This window comes from Melanotaenia boesemani, chromosome 15 (assembly GCF_017639745.1).
Source record: "Melanotaenia boesemani isolate fMelBoe1 chromosome 15, fMelBoe1.pri, whole genome shotgun sequence".
NCBI lineage: Eukaryota > Metazoa > Chordata > Actinopteri > Atheriniformes > Melanotaeniidae > Melanotaenia > Melanotaenia boesemani.
Window position 1 is genome coordinate 17,577,351 of NC_055696.1, and position 18,047 is coordinate 17,595,397.

At 38.9% G+C, this 18,047-nt stretch overlaps 1 protein-coding gene across 2 annotated transcripts in view; it reads left to right on the plus strand.

Moving 5' to 3' along the window:
• The window catches only part of fnip1 (folliculin interacting protein 1), a 36,393-nt gene that overhangs the window by 11,428 nt on the left and 6,918 nt on the right, over positions 1–18,047 (plus strand). Inside the window, exons 2-12 of one of the 2 annotated variants that reach the window (XM_042007600.1) lie at positions 3,310–3,439; positions 6,359–6,496; positions 6,673–6,773; positions 7,125–7,199; positions 7,787–7,878; positions 8,723–8,806; positions 10,831–10,902; positions 12,241–12,376; positions 13,298–13,499; positions 13,874–13,959; positions 17,725–17,871. In XM_042007600.1, the coding sequence (XP_041863534.1) occupies positions 3,310–3,439; positions 6,359–6,496; positions 6,673–6,773; positions 7,125–7,199; positions 7,787–7,878; positions 8,723–8,806; positions 10,831–10,902; positions 12,241–12,376; positions 13,298–13,499; positions 13,874–13,959; positions 17,725–17,871 (1,263 nt within the window). The remainder of the gene's footprint in view (positions 1–3,309; positions 3,440–6,358; positions 6,497–6,672; positions 6,774–7,124; positions 7,200–7,786; positions 7,879–8,722; positions 8,807–10,830; positions 10,903–12,240; positions 12,377–13,297; positions 13,500–13,873; positions 13,960–17,724; positions 17,872–18,047) is intronic. The other variant, XM_042007601.1, reaches the window with a different exon arrangement.

The window sequence follows — 18,047 nt, forward strand, 5'->3', positions numbered from 1 at the left end:
ATGAAACATTTATTATTTTGTTACCCATTTCTTTTTTTCTTACTTTCCTTCCTTGTTTATTCCTATTCCTTCCTACTGGCTGCAGTTAGATGGTGTTTTTTAAATTCGGAATTAAGCAATGCTTCATTTCTTTTCCGCTACCACATGGAAGACCACATAATAACTACCCTTTTCCCTCTGATTTTGATTCTAGTTTTGAAGCAGCAGCTCGACACGAGCATACTACTTTACTTTGGTCAGCTGAGGAGGAGAAGGGAAATCTGGAATCAAGGAATTATTCAATTCAGATTAATTAAAACTCATGTAAAGCTCCTATCTTACATGATGGGGGCAACATATTTTTATAATTGTTACAAAGATCTGAACCTTCGATTCAGAAAATGTGTGAACAGTGTTGGATGTTTATTATTACGGCTTGTTTTAGACGTTCAACATTTTGGTTACCGAAATTTTAATATTTAAGTTGTTCAATAATTAAGGTGGTGGTTCTGAGAAATCTTAGACCTTACAGTGTCCACAAAAGCTCAACAGAATAAAACAAATGCCAAATTTATAAGTGAACCACTCAAGAGAAACAGTAGTCCATCTGCAAGGAGGCATGTGATAGACTTTAACAACAGCCGGTGTAATCTTACACTCAATTCTGTGAGCTTAGTATTGACCCCACTCCATACAATGCAATTTGAGCCCATTATGTAAACCAGGCAGGCATTATGTCAAACATTAAGTACCCTGGGTAAAAGCTTGGGTCTTCCCTTGGGCGCAGGCCAAGAAGAGATAAATGAGGAAGGTTTTGGTCTTTTGAAAAGGGGTCACATCATCATATAAAGCTCAGATCATGAAACTCAGTGTGAAGAGATGCAGGTGTTTTGGTTCATCTGTGAGAACTTGTCATAAGTCTTAGGGATAGACATGAAAAGGTAAGATCCATGTGAACAGATAAAGAATGTGTTTCTAGCTGCAGAGGACACGAGTTGAAAATATTTCTGAAAGCGTATCCATGAAAGACAGATGTAATCTTTTTTTCTTTTGTCTTAGGGGTGGTCAGTCCTCGTGGAAAATTCACATTCTTTCTTTTCATTTTTATGGTCAAAGCAAGGTATAGGTAGCGGTTAACCATTTTTGTCAAGCACTTGTTATCGTACATTTAGGCATCTGTTGTGGAACTACACTATTACTGTAAAGCTGCAAGTGAGGTTATGTACTGTTAATAAAGTTGGAGCTAATGGATTTTAAGATGGTTTCAGTACTTTTCTGTGGGCTGCTTTTACAACAATTCCCAAAAAATTATCAACTTAAAAAGGCGATACCAGAAGAAAAGAACATAGCTTAGCAGTAGTAAGGTACAATACAGCTCTTTCTGTTACATCAGCTAAATTTACTTTGAATTGTGATGCTAATATTTTTGTCTGTAATGGTAGGCAGCATGTTTAAAGTGTTTCAGGATTAAATGGAGAAGGAGGATAAAGACTGAGGCACGTGACTGAACACTTGTACGTGTCTGCCCCTCAATAACTTTAGTTTGATAACTTGTATCTTGTAACTTGTATATAACTTTTCTTTTTCTTTCTTCTAACTTTTCTCTGGGTGACTGAATTATTTTGCCCCCTAAAGTGGGTCAACAAAGACTCCCATTCATTGGAATGATACACATGAAACACTGCTATCTCTCACACAATTTTGCTGCAACAGGTATTTGCTGCCAAGGCTTACTGACCAGCAGCTGAAGTGCTGCTTTTAAATGTGAGCTTGCGCGACTTAAGCGTTCTTTTTTTACCCCTCCCTACTAACCCATTTCCTAATAACACTTTTGTTTGGGGATTCTCCCTGCTCCCCAGTAAAAGGTTATATTTAGATCCAGTCCTGTGTCCATCTGCCCGACCCAGCTATCTGCTGGATCAGATAGAAATTCTTGACCATCATTTTGTTGGTCCAGTCTTCTGTCATGTGTCAGGGTTTCTCACTAACAAAAATGGCTCTCAATTCAGTGAAGAGCCACTTATACCCACTGCAAGGTGTAAATATGTAACATTACAGTATAATCTGGGATGTCTGCTTATAATAAGATGAGCTGAATAGCTCAAAAGTAAGGAGTGTCACAGGATATCTTCACAATTTTCTGTATTTGTCTGTATTCCAGTTCTGGTTTAAAGCCATCTAGGACTTAAGCTAATCCCATGACTGTTAGTCACTCTGCAGTTGTAACTGTGATTAATGTCTCAGTGACTTAAGACAATTATTAATGATGACTCAACTGATCCGGTGGAATAGTAGTCTGGTTATATTGACTTGTTAGTGCGTCTAAAGCAGAGGGAGCCAACCCATAAAAAGAATACACAAATATTTTTAAGATTAATGAATGAAAAGAAAAAAAGTAATAAATTTCATGGTTTACTTGTGTAACTGCATACTATCTGGGCATGTTGTAGATGTGAGGTAGTTTGGGCAGCAAGTTTTATTACATGCTTTGTGACTCCCTGCTGTTAGAGGTATGAAACAAATGAAAGGCACTTGTGGCATGGACTGTGCTGGCTCTGCCATGCCCAGCAGGATGGGTGATGCCTTAAACAGTGTTTATTACAAGCTTGCAAGTACATCATATTCACATTTCTCCTCATGCTTAGCATCTGTATCTATATTTAGGCAGTCAACAAAGACAACTGGTCTTGCTTGAGGTTTCCTCTCCCATCTCTAAAGCTTCAGAGTCAGTTTTCTGCTCATTTTGACATTGATACATAGTCTGCAGGAACTAAATATGAGGTGAAAGTCTGCATCTTAACTATTAAACACAATCAAATCACTGTTTAAAAACAGTTTAAAAAGTAACACATTTTGTTAGTTTGTATACATCTATCAGGGATAACTATATATTTTACACACACACACACACACATATATATATATATATATATATATATATATATATAGTAATGTTAATGATGTCATATCTATCAGTAGATTTTGGGAAATCTTAAATGAAATTTACTAAATAATTTTACTTCTTCTGATGTTTTTTGTTTATTTGTTTGAAATTATGTTTATTTGAAACTATGCAGAACCTCTTTTTTTGGATGTGTTATGTCACTGAATTGCAACCTTATTGTGCTAAATTGTCACTTTTCCATTCAGTTTAATCTGTTTGTCCAGCACAACGTGATTAGTTTATATGTGCTAATTTACTTATTTTTTTCTCTTCCAATTTTTCATCCCCTTTCCTCCATCTTTATCTTTTCAACATCACTTTATCCATCTTCCTTATTTTTTCCCCTTTGATCCCCCTTCCCTCTGTCCACCATTCCTTCCATTTAGCTGGCCACTTCCCCAGCTGGATCCCAGTCAGATCAGGTTGATAGTGTACCAGGACTGTGAGAGGCGTGGCAGAAATGTCCTCTTCGACTCCAATACCAAGAAAAGGGGCACAGAGGAAACCCCCATTACTGTGAGTCTTTTTTTTGGTCTCTTGTCTTATGGGAGACCAGCTTTGCCATATTTATTTAATTTAATGTGCCCTTTTGTTTTTTGTCCTTCCTGTTTCAGTATACTTTTGTTTATCACCTGAATTTTTTTCTTGGTGCCGTTTCTTTTTTTGTATGGGTCATGCTCAGGTCTTTTTAGAATGGTCCGTTTTAATTGTATAATTTGTTGAAACTTTTTCCTTCAAATCTTCTGGGCAGTCAGAGCAGATGATCAAAGATAAGAGGGTCAGACTTTGGCTCATTACAGAATGAAAATCAGAGGTGTGGCGTTCAACTGGTCATGTGCCTAATTCATGAAGTTCAGAGGACACAAGCTGCACCTTAACCCACTGGAAACCTTACTGCTCCATGGCATACAATGTCTGTGGGATCAAAACTTAAAGACAGGGAGTGCTTTTGTTTAGGGTGTGCGCTAGTTCAGTTTGTGGGAGTGTTATTATTTTTTTCACTATAACTTGGTTAGCCACAAAAACCAGTTTCCAATTATATAAAGATTTCTTAAGCACTTCAAACCTTGTGATCAGTTTTTTTTGCAATGCACTTCCTTAAGGCAGATATTAGCAGCATGCTGAACAGGTTGTTTGCTTGTGTGAGTCAATGAGGCACTTCTATTGCAGTGTAGCAATCTTTATAAGGAAATGCACAACAATATTCCAGTTTGTCTTCAGACTTCCAGTTTTGTGGTATCACCTATAGTGCACCTGACAGCTGTTTACTACACTGTCACAACTCCTTACCCTGTTTTAATTCTGAATAACAGGCTGAATATTTTTTTTTAACCCCGCTGTGTGTTGATGTCTGACCCTGACCGGTTTGTTCTGGTTGTGTTATCTCCAATATTAAGAGCCTCAGCTGACAGCCTGTGTGTAAGCAGCATTCTTTCATCCTCACATGACAGGCATGTCACTCTCCGTCTCGCTTTCTTTTCTCTCTTTTGTCCATTTTTATCTGACTGGTTTAGTTTCATCCTCAAAATTTTCCCCTGATGCTTTTTATTTACTATTCTGTTCAACTTCTCATTTTTATACCCGATTGCTATTTTTTGTTTTTGGACTTTCCTATTTTGTCACTGTAATCCTTTATAAATCAGTCCCTCTGTAATCCTTTCAGTCCCTCTGTTTTGCCCATATGAACATAAAAGAACTGGACAGGTTTTATCTTTTTGTTTCCCAACTTTTATTTCTTTTTATTCTTTTTAACACTTCATTTGTGTCATCTTCTTGATATTTCTTGTCATGGTGTTTTCAGCTTCACTTTATCTCCATCTGTGGTCTGATGCTTTCTACTGACCGGGTTGTCTCCGTGTCCTCTCTGTATCGCTGTGCCTTCTCTCCCTTGTCTGTCCACCAGCCTTATTATCATATCGATAACCTTACCATCACAAATTTGTGCCCACCTTCTACCAACTTGCATTGTAACATTCATTTTGAATTAATCTTTAAAAAAAAAAAGACAAATATCCAATAGAAAAACGCAGTGAGTGCAGTTCAGTGCAGTGTGTTGTGCTGGTGTCAGTAATTTTGGTGCATTTTGCAATGCAAAGGCTTAGCTAGCTATTCAAGTTTTATCTCATGACAACTGCTTTTGTCAACGCATTGAAATTTGTTTTAGACGGATCAACAGTGTGAACATCCAAAGCAGACAGAGAATGAGGATTAGAGTAACGAGAGATAAAACAAAAGATCAAGTCGACACACTGCATGGGAAAGGAGGAGAGATGTGGGGAAATAATAAAAAAAAATTGTAAGGAACGGGTGCAGGATGAATAAAATGGTGTATTGAAGGAGAGGGAATTGCAGGAATCGGAGAGACACGTATTTGGTAGTGGAGGGAGGGGAAGGAGAGAAGCAGGGAGTGATTGCAGCCCTGCTCAGTCACGAGTTCTCGGAGAGTCATATGACTGGCAGTCACATGCTGCTGGACTCTGTGTACATACCTCACACTGCACTGCAGCAAACACTGGTGCACACACACACGGGCATGTGCATACTCAAACATAGATTTCTAAGAGTGGCTTCTTTTGCATGTATGCTTGTGTGATACAGAACAACTTGTTAAAAAAATGCACACAATTAACTGTAAAAGGTTAACTATCTGTGCATCATGATGAAGCAACACTTATCTTTCTTGCTAAGTCTACCCGTTTATGTTTTTTCTCCTCTTATTCTTACTTTTACAACAGTGGTTTCAAGTGAGCCATTACAACTGAGCTAAAAAGCACACACATGCCCCCCACCCCCCTTTTCCACCCTCCCAAATGCATTCCTCTTGAATAGACTGCCAAGTTAAGGAGGCACATGACTCAGGCTGATTGAGCTCACATTGCTGTTAGTTAGCTGTTTACCCAAGTGCCTCTGGATCAGGTTTCTGCGGTTTATGACCCACACAGTTTATCTTCACTAATATATTTTTTCCATGGAAACCCTTGACCTGAGGGGCCTTTACTTTGAGTACTATAGTTTTTTATTATGATTATCATTATGATTATAATAATTAGCGTTACAAGTACAAGTGGGATTTTAAGCATAAGTAACCCAGTTACTTAAATATTTATGTTGGGAGGTTTAAACTCATTCATTGCTGCACTTTTTGTACTATTTTTATAATTATAACCAACCAAAACTAAATAAATAAAGTTAATTACAGCTGAGTTAAAGCTGCTGAATGCACTTTCCCAGCATGATAGCATTTCTGTGGGTGAAGACAATTTGTTGCTGTTTAGCTTTGTTCTTCCAAAGCTAAAAAAAAAAAAGCAGTAGTAGATGGTGCGTTTACCATCACAGGAAGTTGATTCTGCTTTTCAGTGAATTAAGTTCAGTTTTTTTGTCATATAAACTTGTGGTTTTGGCAGCTGACCTGTAATATTTATTTTTAACCTGCAGAGCACGGATGGTCAGGTGAAAATGTTTGGGAAATGCTGTCAGCTCCGTTCTACAGGAGGCAGCAGCAGTTCCCTTGACAGTTCCTCTTCTTGCACCTCTGAAACCAGAGAAACCAAGGACCATGGCCTCCGCTTTCAGGTAATGCAATTTCCCTGAATCCTGCATGAAGTTTGTTCAGTCCTCTGCATTTGTATGTATGCATACCCATACACCCACAGTAAATGGATTGTACAGATCTTTAGGCTCAAGAAGGGTTGTATTCAGTTCATGGTCTTTAGGGTGTAACAGTTTTAAAAGGGTGCCGTCCTCTACAGGGTTCAAGGTGTTCATCTGATGTGGCGATGCTAGGGGAGATGATGTTTGGCTCTGTGGCCATGAGCTACAAAGGCTCGACACTCAAAATCCACCAAATCAGGTAACATTTTGTCGTTACACTTCTTATTCGCTTAGAATTAGAAAATAAGAATTTGCTGTCCTTAGCAAATACTTACCGTGTAGTTGAAGTGAGTTGGGGGGAGGATCCAGTTTGTTTAGACCTTTTACAAAGGATATTGAAATTTTTGTAACATAGTGGAAAATATCTGGTGTTATTTAATATGTCCCTGACTAAACAAATAAATAAACTAATAAATGAAGGAAGAAAAGAGGCAGACAAGAAGTAAAAAAAAAAAAAAAAAGATACTAAAAGGACAGATATGACAGGCACACAAGTATGAAATAAACTCACACGATGATAAACTGTGTCCCTGCACTATTGTCATATCAGATCGCCACCTCAGTTAATGCTGAGTAAGGTCTTCACCGCCAGGACAGGAGGCAGTGTGTACGGCAGCCTCAACACGTAAGCACACACACACGAACACACGTCTCGCTCTCCTTCTGGTGGCAGCGTCTTTAACCCCTTGTTGTTTAGCCCCTTTATCCTCCATTATGGCAAATTTGCTATTGACTCTTTCACACCTTTTTTGTTTTTTTCATGTATTGAATACATTTAATTTAATTATTTTAATTTACTATTATTTATATATTTATTTCATATTATTTATTTATTTATTTATTGTTTATTTATTTCATATTAAATTGTGTTTATTCCTATAATTTTTCCCCTTATTTTTACTGTATGTATTTGAATGTAATTGTAAATATTTTTAGACATAGTTTAATAAACTAAAACATTCAGATACGCTCTCATCCTATCTTTCCTGTTGCATCTGTCTCAGTTATGATGGATATCTTGTGCATTTATTTGGGCTATAAAAAAGTTCTTTTTGTGTGTCCCTGTGCCTCCTCATTAACCTGTATGATACAGTGTTTAGAAACTGCCGTCTGCAGTAGTTTTTATATATATATATATATATATATATATATATATATATATATATATACACACTGATTTTCATTGCTTTCTTTCTGCTTCATCCTCCACAGATTGCAAGACAGCCTGGAGTTCATTGGACACGACTGCAACACTTCAAGACCAGATCAAAACACAGGACCCAACAGTCTACTAGGGAACATAGGTAACCATAGCAACTAGTTAACTCAGCCCCTTCATCCACCATGATTGTCCCTACAGTTGACTTCTATTTGTCGACAATGGATGAAATAATCAGTTAAATCATGTTTAATGACTACACATTTTATTCCCTCTGAAATACTTTTCTAACAGCTTACATGTTATATAGGTTACCTTATTACACAGTTTATGTACTTGGCTTGTTGCAGGTGTTTCCTCAACTGAAGATTTTTTATCATTATAGTTTAAGTACAAAAGAAACTTGTCAGACTCTGCCAGAGCCAGTTGGAGGCATGTGATTCCTGAACAAATCAGCTGATTCAGCTCTCCTGTTACACACTTGATGCTTTTGCTGCTTCCATGTTATGTTACGACTGCACTTGCTGCTCATGGTGAAAGTGTCATCAGCGTTTCAGGCGCAGCAGGTTTACACAAACAGCAACAAGTGAAGCTTAGAGGAGAAAACACAGTCATTTAAAACTGAGGTGTAAAACACATTTAAGCTTTCATTGTTACAAAAAAAAAGAAAATGTTCGGTTTTGAACATCGGAGAGAAATGCTTCCTTTAGTTTTGGATTATTTATGATAAGGATAATACTAGTAATAAGAGATTAGCTGTATTCTGTGTGTTGGAGCTTTCTCATTTGTCTCTCTGTCCAAGAGATGATGACAATCATTTCTTTCTAGATTAAAAATCTCCTGTAACTAACAAGAGTTAGTCGGACAGCGGACACAGGGAGTTTTCCTCTTCCCTCATTCACTAATCGTGGTTCATGTTTTGTCTTTTTTTTTTCTCCTCTGCCTCCCTTTTGTCTCTTTTGTTTTCTCCATGTTTTTGTGCTGCACAGGATTTTCTCAGCTCTGCAGCCCTCGACGGGCCTTCTCTGAACAGGGCCCATTGCGCCTCATCAAGAGCGCATCTTTCTTTTCAGGTTGGCCCTTAAAACTGGCAGCAATTGCTGTGTGCCAGTTGCATGTGTGTGTAGAGGCTGTAGTTGGAGTAGTATTGGCTGTTCAAGACGTGGCTCTTAGTGGGTGCATGCCTGTGTGGTAAATCTTGAACTGGAAGTGGCAATAGTAGTCACAGCATGACTGCAAATAACCTGGGTCATATAACTGCTGCTGGGAAAACAAAAACTTTGATGCGGTTTCCACCAGACTTCATTTGAGAAAGTCAGAACATTTGGTTTTAAAAACACGTGCCAACTTATAATCATAACCCAAAATCTATTGTAAAACACTGTAACGGACACCTTGTAAATCATAGAGAAAGTTTACAGTTTTATATATTGTGCTTTGGTTTTTCTAAGCTACAATAAAACAACTTAAGCAGTAAAGTTTTTGCAAAAGAAATCCTTTTTGGATCATCCAATGGTATCTGGCCCAGGTGTATTGCAGAGACATGAAAATGCATGGGGGTTAACTGGTGTCACTTGTTGTAATATTTACGCAGTTTCTTTCTACTCTTCTTTGTGTTACTCACTTAGCTGCTTAAATCAGCTCTATTACTGTATGCGCAATACTTAGAAGTGCTTTAAAGCTTTATATACTGTGGGTAGTTACAGTTTCCAACTTCTGTTTTTTTCTCATAAACATATTAATCAAAAACTGTCAGAACATGTTTATTTTGTATCAATAATACTGATATTTTTGCAGTTGCACAGTTAGACAAACTGTCTTTGGGCACTGGGAACTTAATCAAACTGCAGTATCAATAAGGAAAAATGAAATACTAAACTTTCTCAGTGGAACGTGTCTCAGCTTTTTAGAGACACAAGATGAATGTTATGCAGTGTCTTCCTGAATGTGTAAAACCTGCGTGGTAGGAGCTGTAGTATTTATGACATAATACTACGCTCACATAGTTTCTGCACAGTATAGCTTGAAACTTTCTCCATGTATGACTGTAACTGACTCAACTTTCCTCCAACGAAATCTTAACTTGATATTTATGTTATATTGTAATGCCTGTGTACCAGCTTTTCTTTGTATGAATTAATTAGAAAAAACAGGACATTTTACTTCAGTTTCGTTGACTTCAGCCAAGGCCAGGTTTCTCTGTATAATTGTGAAGGCTGTCTTTTGTAGATGCTCTTCTCAGATTGCAGTTACTGCTGCTGCTGATGGCTGTTTTTGATTAGTTTTCTTCAAGGTTGTTGTCATGCTAATGAAGGAATTAAGGACTGAACACAACTTTCTGATGCTTATTACACAATGGATCAGAACTTAATCTTATAAAGAGGCTAAAAACTCTGGAGAACATTGTTCACTGATCATAGATCGTTTGCCTTAAGTCTCCTTGCCTTCCTTTTTTATATGGCGAGTATAACTTCTACCCATATTACCATAAACTAACAAACCTTTTCTTGGATCATACTACCAACTCTTCTGTTTGAATAAATCCTTATTATGGTATGCTCTATAGCTCTACCATATAGCACCAATGCTGTATTTGTGGCTTATACATCTGCTATGGGACAAACCATTAAAGTTTTCTTAGTTTATATCAAAGTTTTGACAAGATGTGAGAACAAGCAGATTGTTTCTTATAGAAAGAACTATCAAAAGCGATAGTAGCTGTTGTTGATAGTGACAGTGACTGAGTGGCCAACAGCCTGTCACAACAGCAGTGCATTTTTGCATTATTTGTTTTGGTTGTGACACTTCCTTGTTCTGAAGTTGCAATACAGGGGGTGCACCAACAGCTTAAGAATCAGTTACAGCCTTTCACAGTAGAACAGGCAAAGGTGTTTGCTTAATCATGGTGAGGATGTGTGGAATATCCTAGCAAGACAATCCTCTGACTTACTAAAGCATCTTCAGCATGACTTATGGTCCATTTTGTCGCTCAAATATGTTTGGTCTTAATGTGTTTTCTTCATTTCCTGGTCTCATGGTCTGACCCAACTCCCCCACTTTCTCTCTCCCACATCTTTTTCCACCTTTTTTCCTGCAGGCCACAGTCACCCCATGGACATGCCTGGCCGAGGTCTGTACGACGAGAGGGACAGTGGCATCGCCAGGTCAGGTACGTTAATGAGACTAGCAGCCAAAGCCTGGATTGACCTACACTCAGTGCAGCTTTTAGTCTTGCAGCTGAACTTGAAATTATCTTGTCAAGTAATAAGAGAAAAGAACATCGAGAGTATGGCTCCATATTTTTCCCACTTCAGAACATCACACATTTGTAAAAGTATATTTTTTAATCTCTGATTCTTAGAGTGTGGAATTTACTGAGCATGCACGATCCAGCTAATTATCCAGCTTATCTTCTTTGCCACGTGCACTTCCTGTGTAAAAGGAGTTGACTTGCTTCAACTTAATTGATTAAGGGCAAGACTAACTGTTATGAAACCACCAGTAACTGGAACTGGTGGTGTTTCAGTTGCAGCTTTACCAAGCTTACAGTCTCTCATGGGAAAGACTTACAGGTGTTTGCTCTGAAGGCTGAAAGAGATAAGAGATGTTTAAGAAAAGAAGAAAATCCTTGAAGCATTATTGAATAAAGGCAGACGGACATAAGATGTTTAGACAGGCTCTGGGCACTCTGAAACTTTGTACGATGGAAACATCCCCAGCTCTGCCCTACACCTCCACCCCCCTCTACGAATACCGTGTCTCATTGGCATGACTGGCATTGCGTTTTTTGCTCAAACACAGGTCACATGCTGAAGATTAAATATAGCAGCTCTAAAACCTGCTACTAGTAAATGAACATCTAATTTAAGCTGGGTCCTCTCATCTTTCCTCCACCCCCCACTGTGTTTGGGCTGGTTTTTCTCCACCCCTGACACAGTCTTTCTTGCATAGACATCCTTCTGCAGTCTCGTTCTGTCTTCTTTCTTAGCATTTATTATCTTGAGAGGTCGTCTTTCAGTCTCTTCTTACACAGACACACATCACACACCATCGACATGGTTCATGTGACCATTGATCAGTTGCTGCCTGTGTTGCAAATAACCCATGATGGGTGGCCTACACGCTGTACGTGTGTGTGTGTGTAGGTTATTATGTCAGTCTTAGTGAAACTAGGTAGCCTAACAACTGCTACATGTGGCTGCGAGTAGCTTGTATTAAAGTGGATATGAAAACTGTTTCAGGGAAATAGTGAAAGGTAGTGTGTAGCCAAACTTATTGTCCTTCATTCTGTCTAGTTCTGTTTGTGTGAACGATGTGTCATTGAGAATGAATAACCCTACGCACTTGTTGTCTGACTCACTCTTGCCCTTCTTCTGTCACCCACCATTCCCTCCATCTGTTCCTCGCTCCCTTCTGTGCCCCTTTTATTTATTCCTTCCCTCTTGATTTGCCTTTATTCATCTCTTCTTTTTTGCTCTCTTTCCCATCCCTCAATATGTCCTTTTAGCCTCTCTGAGCAGCCTGTTGATCACCCCCTTCCCATCCCCTGGCTCCTCCTTGACCAGTAGCTGTGCCTCCAGCTACCAGCGCCGATGGCTCCGCAGTCAAACCACTAGTCTGGAGAACGGTGTCTTCCCTCGATGGTGAGAAGATGCATATGCACCTTTCGAAACCATTTCTCAGAAGTGGAAGTGCATGCAAATGAAACGATGCTAAAACAACAACTGGTTGTAGAAAGAAAGTTGCACAAGTCAAGCAAATGTTGTTGAGTATTCTTGCAACTGTAAAATATGTTTGAATTTTATTTAAGACAACATACAAAAACTGTATTTTAACAGAAACTGTTAAGCTTGAATATGCATATTCCTTTGTTTTTGTTTTACTGATTTTTGTTTGTATTTTGTTCAAATAAAACTTTCAATCAATATTTACCTCAACAAGTAATTGATTGGGAACATAATTCATACCTGAATTATTTATTACTTATCAGCCCTCTAAATGAATAGATTCATTGGTCAGCTCTAAAACACCTGCATCATCACATACTTAAAATGTAATGCTATCAGTCAGACTTCCTCCCTTTGCCTTATCCCTTATTAGGGCCTCCATTTGGCCTTTGCAAAGTTTATCCTGCAAGGACTTCCTCAGAAATCCAGTAGGCAGTTGGGAAAAGGACACACACTGCAGCTATGTGCTAATAACTGCTCCCAAACACACAGTGCTGTGACTAGACAGGATGCTGTGTTGGCCTGTTACTGTAAACTCAGCTGTCAACCTCTGAGAGTGCTAATCCTCCAGTTCAGCTGCACTAAAGCATCACGTTTAGCCTGCGACAATAAAAGAAGCTAAGATTTAAAACTTCATATTTTCTGTTAACAGATGCTCTAATTCTTTTTCAACTTAATGCTCTTTAAGTGCTGCCAAATTACACTATTTGAAGTTTTACTGAAAGACCAAGTGTATTGGTAGAAGGATACTGATTTGCATATCAAGATGTTTGCATCCTTATGTCTGCCATCATTCCTGCTCTGTAGTTGACTCCCTGTAAACTCTGTTCTGGTCAGGTCGGTAGAGGAGAGCTTCAACATGTCTGATGAAAGCGGGGGTCCCAGCCTTGGCGTTGCCCGGAAGAAGAAGATCGCCATTGGAGTCATTTTTACCTTGTCCTCCAACCTCGAGGAGAACAGCCGCTTCCAAGATTTCTTCTTCTCACACTTCCCCCTCTTTGAAAGTCATATGAACAAACTTAAGAGTGCCACTGAGCAGGTAATTACTTTTTGGGACATTTAAAGTAATCTGTATTTATAATTTTGATCACTTCCATTTTGGCTCTGTAGAGATAAGCATGCCAGTCTGTGTAGCAGTGACATTAAAAACAAACAAGAAAGCTAACCTTATGACCTCTGCTGCTGGAATGAGTGGTGTTGCTGTCCAATTGACCAGTCAGTCGTCATACTTAGTGTATCTGTGGTTCTGTTTACTGGTGTCTGTCATTGGCACTGTCCAGCTCTGGATGACTTCCAGTTTTGCCCTCAATTTGGATTTACAATCCTCCTCCCTCTTCTCCCTCACAAATTCCTCAGCTTGACAGCTTCAGTGCCAAATATCTAAAGGTGCATGTGTGTTGTGTCACTCTCAAGGCTATGAAGATGAGTCGACGGTCAGCTGATGCCAGCCAGAGAGCTTTGGCTTACAGCCGAATGGTGGATGGGCTCAACGAATTCAGGTTGGGCAGCAACTCAACATTCACTCACTAGCAGAAATTAATCTACATGATTTTTTTTTTTTTTTCCTCTCATTCTTCTTATGGAATTAAATCTGTCAACCATGATCCATGATCACTCACAGCTCCCTGAAACCACACTGGCCACTGTCTTTTCTTTTTTTCCCGTCCATCTTTATTATTAAACTTTCCCAATTTACCGAAGCCAGCCTTGCTGTTAAGTTTCTATGTACTGTAGCCAGACACTTATTCTCTCCCTGGGTACACAGCAAACTTCCCACATCATTGAAACTCTGGAAAAGATGTCTAATTTCAAATCTTGAATAGGATGTTTGACCATAAAATTGCATTATTCTTCTGAATCTCAGCATTAGGATTTTGGGTCATCTGTTGGCAGGATGTGACGCAGACAGGCAGGTGTCATTTAGCAGGTAGTAAAAGACCTGTAAATATTGACACATAGCTTCTGCACAGGGATAAAAAGGTGGAAAAACAAGCACAAAAGTAACCTCATTACACATAACGAAAGATGCCAGGTACCACATCTTTTATGTGTGTTTTAGTCAAATAAAGGTACTTTTCACCTCATAAATCTTAGAATTTAATCACTCAGATTAAGTTAACAGATACCAACTTCTGTGAAGTAGTTGACAAACAAATTTATCCTGCTATATTTACATTCTGGTGTTAACTTTCATGAACGGGAAATGTTGTGGACATATCTTTCTTTCCAAACCTTGTTGGCTAAACTGACTTGTTTTAAAGTTTTAACTTCTTTAAATCAAACTTATTGAAGATTCAGCTAGGACAAAAGAAAGCAGTTGTATATTAACATTATTTAAGATCAAATTTGTCATAATTTAATTATTTATCTTCATTTGGTGTTAGTTGCATTACATTAAGATACTTAAAGGATACTAGAATGAGAAATAGGCTGCATGAAACTGAGGTGATTCTGTGGTTTCTGTGCTCAGGTTTCCTATTCATCAATATTTGATAAACACTCACCTTTATTAGTAATATAATGCTATAAGTTCATATCTTTGCTACTTTGCATAATTATTAGAACAATTGAAAGTAAGGAAACCAAGTTCAGTACTTAAACTTGGTACATGTTGAGTTAAAAAAAAAAAGGTGGGGGGACACTCTTTCCTACCTGAGGTGACCATTATATTATTACTGCTGTGCATTCTGGACATTCTTTCTTTTTTCTTTTTTTTTTCTTTATTTATTTAGGGGTCTTGGAGCATGTAAAGAGGGTGTTTTTATTTAGATGTTGAGAAACATAGGCTCCAAGAAGGATATAATCTTTTTTGTGGTGACATAAATAATGAAGTCATAAATTTATACTTATTAGGCTGCATGATTGTGTGTATGTGCATGTCTGCGTGCAGGAGACGTGCCTGTCAGAGTTGTATGAATGTTAAGTGCTCATAAAACACACAAACCTTTGAATGTACGATGCCTGTGTTCCCTGCTACTTTCACTTGCCTCTCACACGCTGGCAGGCAGTTCCCTTTTTGAGGTCTCTGCATTGCTGCAGTCATATGTCTGTTCACACCTGGCCTCAGCAACCCAAGACTTATGAGTGGCAACCCTATCTACCTCATACACTGGTCACAAGCAAGCACCAGAATAGTAAACAGTATGCGAGTGCCAGCAGGAAGCGCAGCAGTGCCCGGGACGAACAAAATATCTGAAAAATCTCACCTCCAGACAACGGCTATAAATATATAAGGATAGCCACCTTTGCCATTAAGAGGTTTTGACTTCATGGAACATTACAGGAGGAAACTGGAAAAAATTCCTTTCCTTCATGCTGATGTGACTTTGACGACGTCAGAGGGCGGGCACGCACACATGCTGGCAAAGATAAGCTGTGCACTTAGCAAATTCATGTGTATACATAAGTCACACCTGTCTATGTCTATGTCGGGGTAATGTTTGGACTGGACTGCAAAAACTGGAGTTCTGAGAGAAAACCTCTGAAGCTACAATTGATCAAATTACCATTTTACCACATTTACATAAAGTGCACTTTTGTTTCTGTAAAGCAGTAAGCTGCTTATTCTACATGTCATTTGTAAAGTGGCTGAAGTTGGCTTAAAGTGAAACGAAACAAATAGCATGCAGACAGCTCTAGAAATGTACCGTGCACAATTTGGCTGCAGTTTAAATTTTGTTTTAATAGCTAATTGTGGAAAAGAAATATTTAGATTAGAAACACACTTGTACATATTCTCCATCTTTTTATATATATTCAAATTGGCTTATGAAACGGCATGTAGTAAAACCATATGCCATAAACAAGGTCAGAAATGTTGCCCTCCATAGTGAGGGAGTTTAATCTAGCACCTCAGCCTGATGCATCAGTTTAGTCTCACGTCAGACTTGGGGTGTTTCTAAGTTGACCCAAACAGCTGCTCCGGAGAAGCCAAGACTTTATTTCCCTGCTCACATAGCGCTGGCTCGATCTCAGACCCCCTCACATTGATGGGGTAAGATAAGTCAACCAGTTCATAATACAGAAATGCATGAGGCTTTGCTGGGTTACATGATGCTACAGTTGGAATAACAGATAATACCGTGTCAAGGCAAATCACTTATCGGATGTGACGAGTTGCATCTCAGTTCTTTGTTGCTGACAGACTCTCATAAGTAAAGTTAATGAAAGGTTAAAGTCTAGTTATTTTAATATTAATTGTTTTTGAAAGCAAATCTATCACAGGACTGACTGTAACAACACCATTGTCTGTGCTCTTCAATTTCACTCCACTGACATTTAATCCTGGTTGGGCCGTTTGAGGGTTGCACCAGAAAACTGTAGATAAACTTGCATCAACTATATTGCAACACTCATGCAGTTGGTTCTGCTTTTGTTGATTTTCTATAAAGCCAAAAAAAGTGCTGATGTTCAGGTTTTCTTTTTAAAAATACCTTTTTCTAAAATAGCTTAATTACTTCAATACTGGACTTTTCGTGAAGGTCACGTCTCTGTGTGACACCTGTGTTTTCTCTCAGCATGCTGCATGCCCTTATCTCTCATTACACTGGCTTCTTTATGGGTCAGAGGTTGGGAGCTGTTATGAGCTGTTTACAGCATGAGATCTGCAGCTTCAAAAAAAGATGAAATCAATCAGCCCGCGGTTTTGAGAAGTTATCAACATGTCCTGCAAGTCTTGTGACTGTTCACTAGGGCTGATGGCAGCTGATTAAATCTTGTTGTGTTAGCGGATTGTAAGGTTGACGTGTCAGACCATTTCTTTTTAATAATCTTCACAGCTTTGGATTTTCAAAGTCAGTGACTGCATTATATAAGTTTCAGAGATGATCCACATTGATTAGGCTGCAGAGATTTCCCTCTGCCCCCGTGTGAAAGCTTGGCCCCTGGCCGAGACACACTCACCAACACCCCACGTTCCATGGAAACTGCGGTCCATCTCAATTAACAAATGCCCCAGCTGAGCCATATACACATAGATATGCATGCACACAAACACTGTACATACCAAGAGACAGGGTTGTGTGTGTGTGTGTAATCATGCAAGTTAGTCAGACTTGATACAAACACACACAATGAGGGTCTCCCATGGCCTCACAGCAGACAGCAAATCTCTGAACTGAGATCTCCTTTGTTTTTCCCTAAGAGACAATAACGTGTCTGTTTCTCTGTCTGTTTTCTCTTTTTCCCCTCAAACCCTTTTATTTTCTCTTTCCATTCCCTCTCCCGCTTTCATCCCTCCCTCCCTCGCCATACCTCATCTCCAGGATGACCATCTGCGACCTCTACACAATGCCCCGCGTGGCCGAGCCCGTCTGGTTGACTATGATGTCTGGAGCATCGGAGAAAAACCAGCTCTGCGGACATTTCATGAGGGAGCTTTCCCTACTGATGGAGCAGGCCTCCAAGAACCAGTTGAGTGTCTGCTCATACTCGCACCAGCTTCTTGAGAGATTTCTAGAAATGCAATGTAAATTTCACATGCTTTAGAGGTCTAGGATCAAAGAAATGACGTTTCAAACTATCCTATCAAATAGTTGTGAAATGATGTTTTAGTGCTTGAATGGCCAAGTCAAACCATACTGCACCC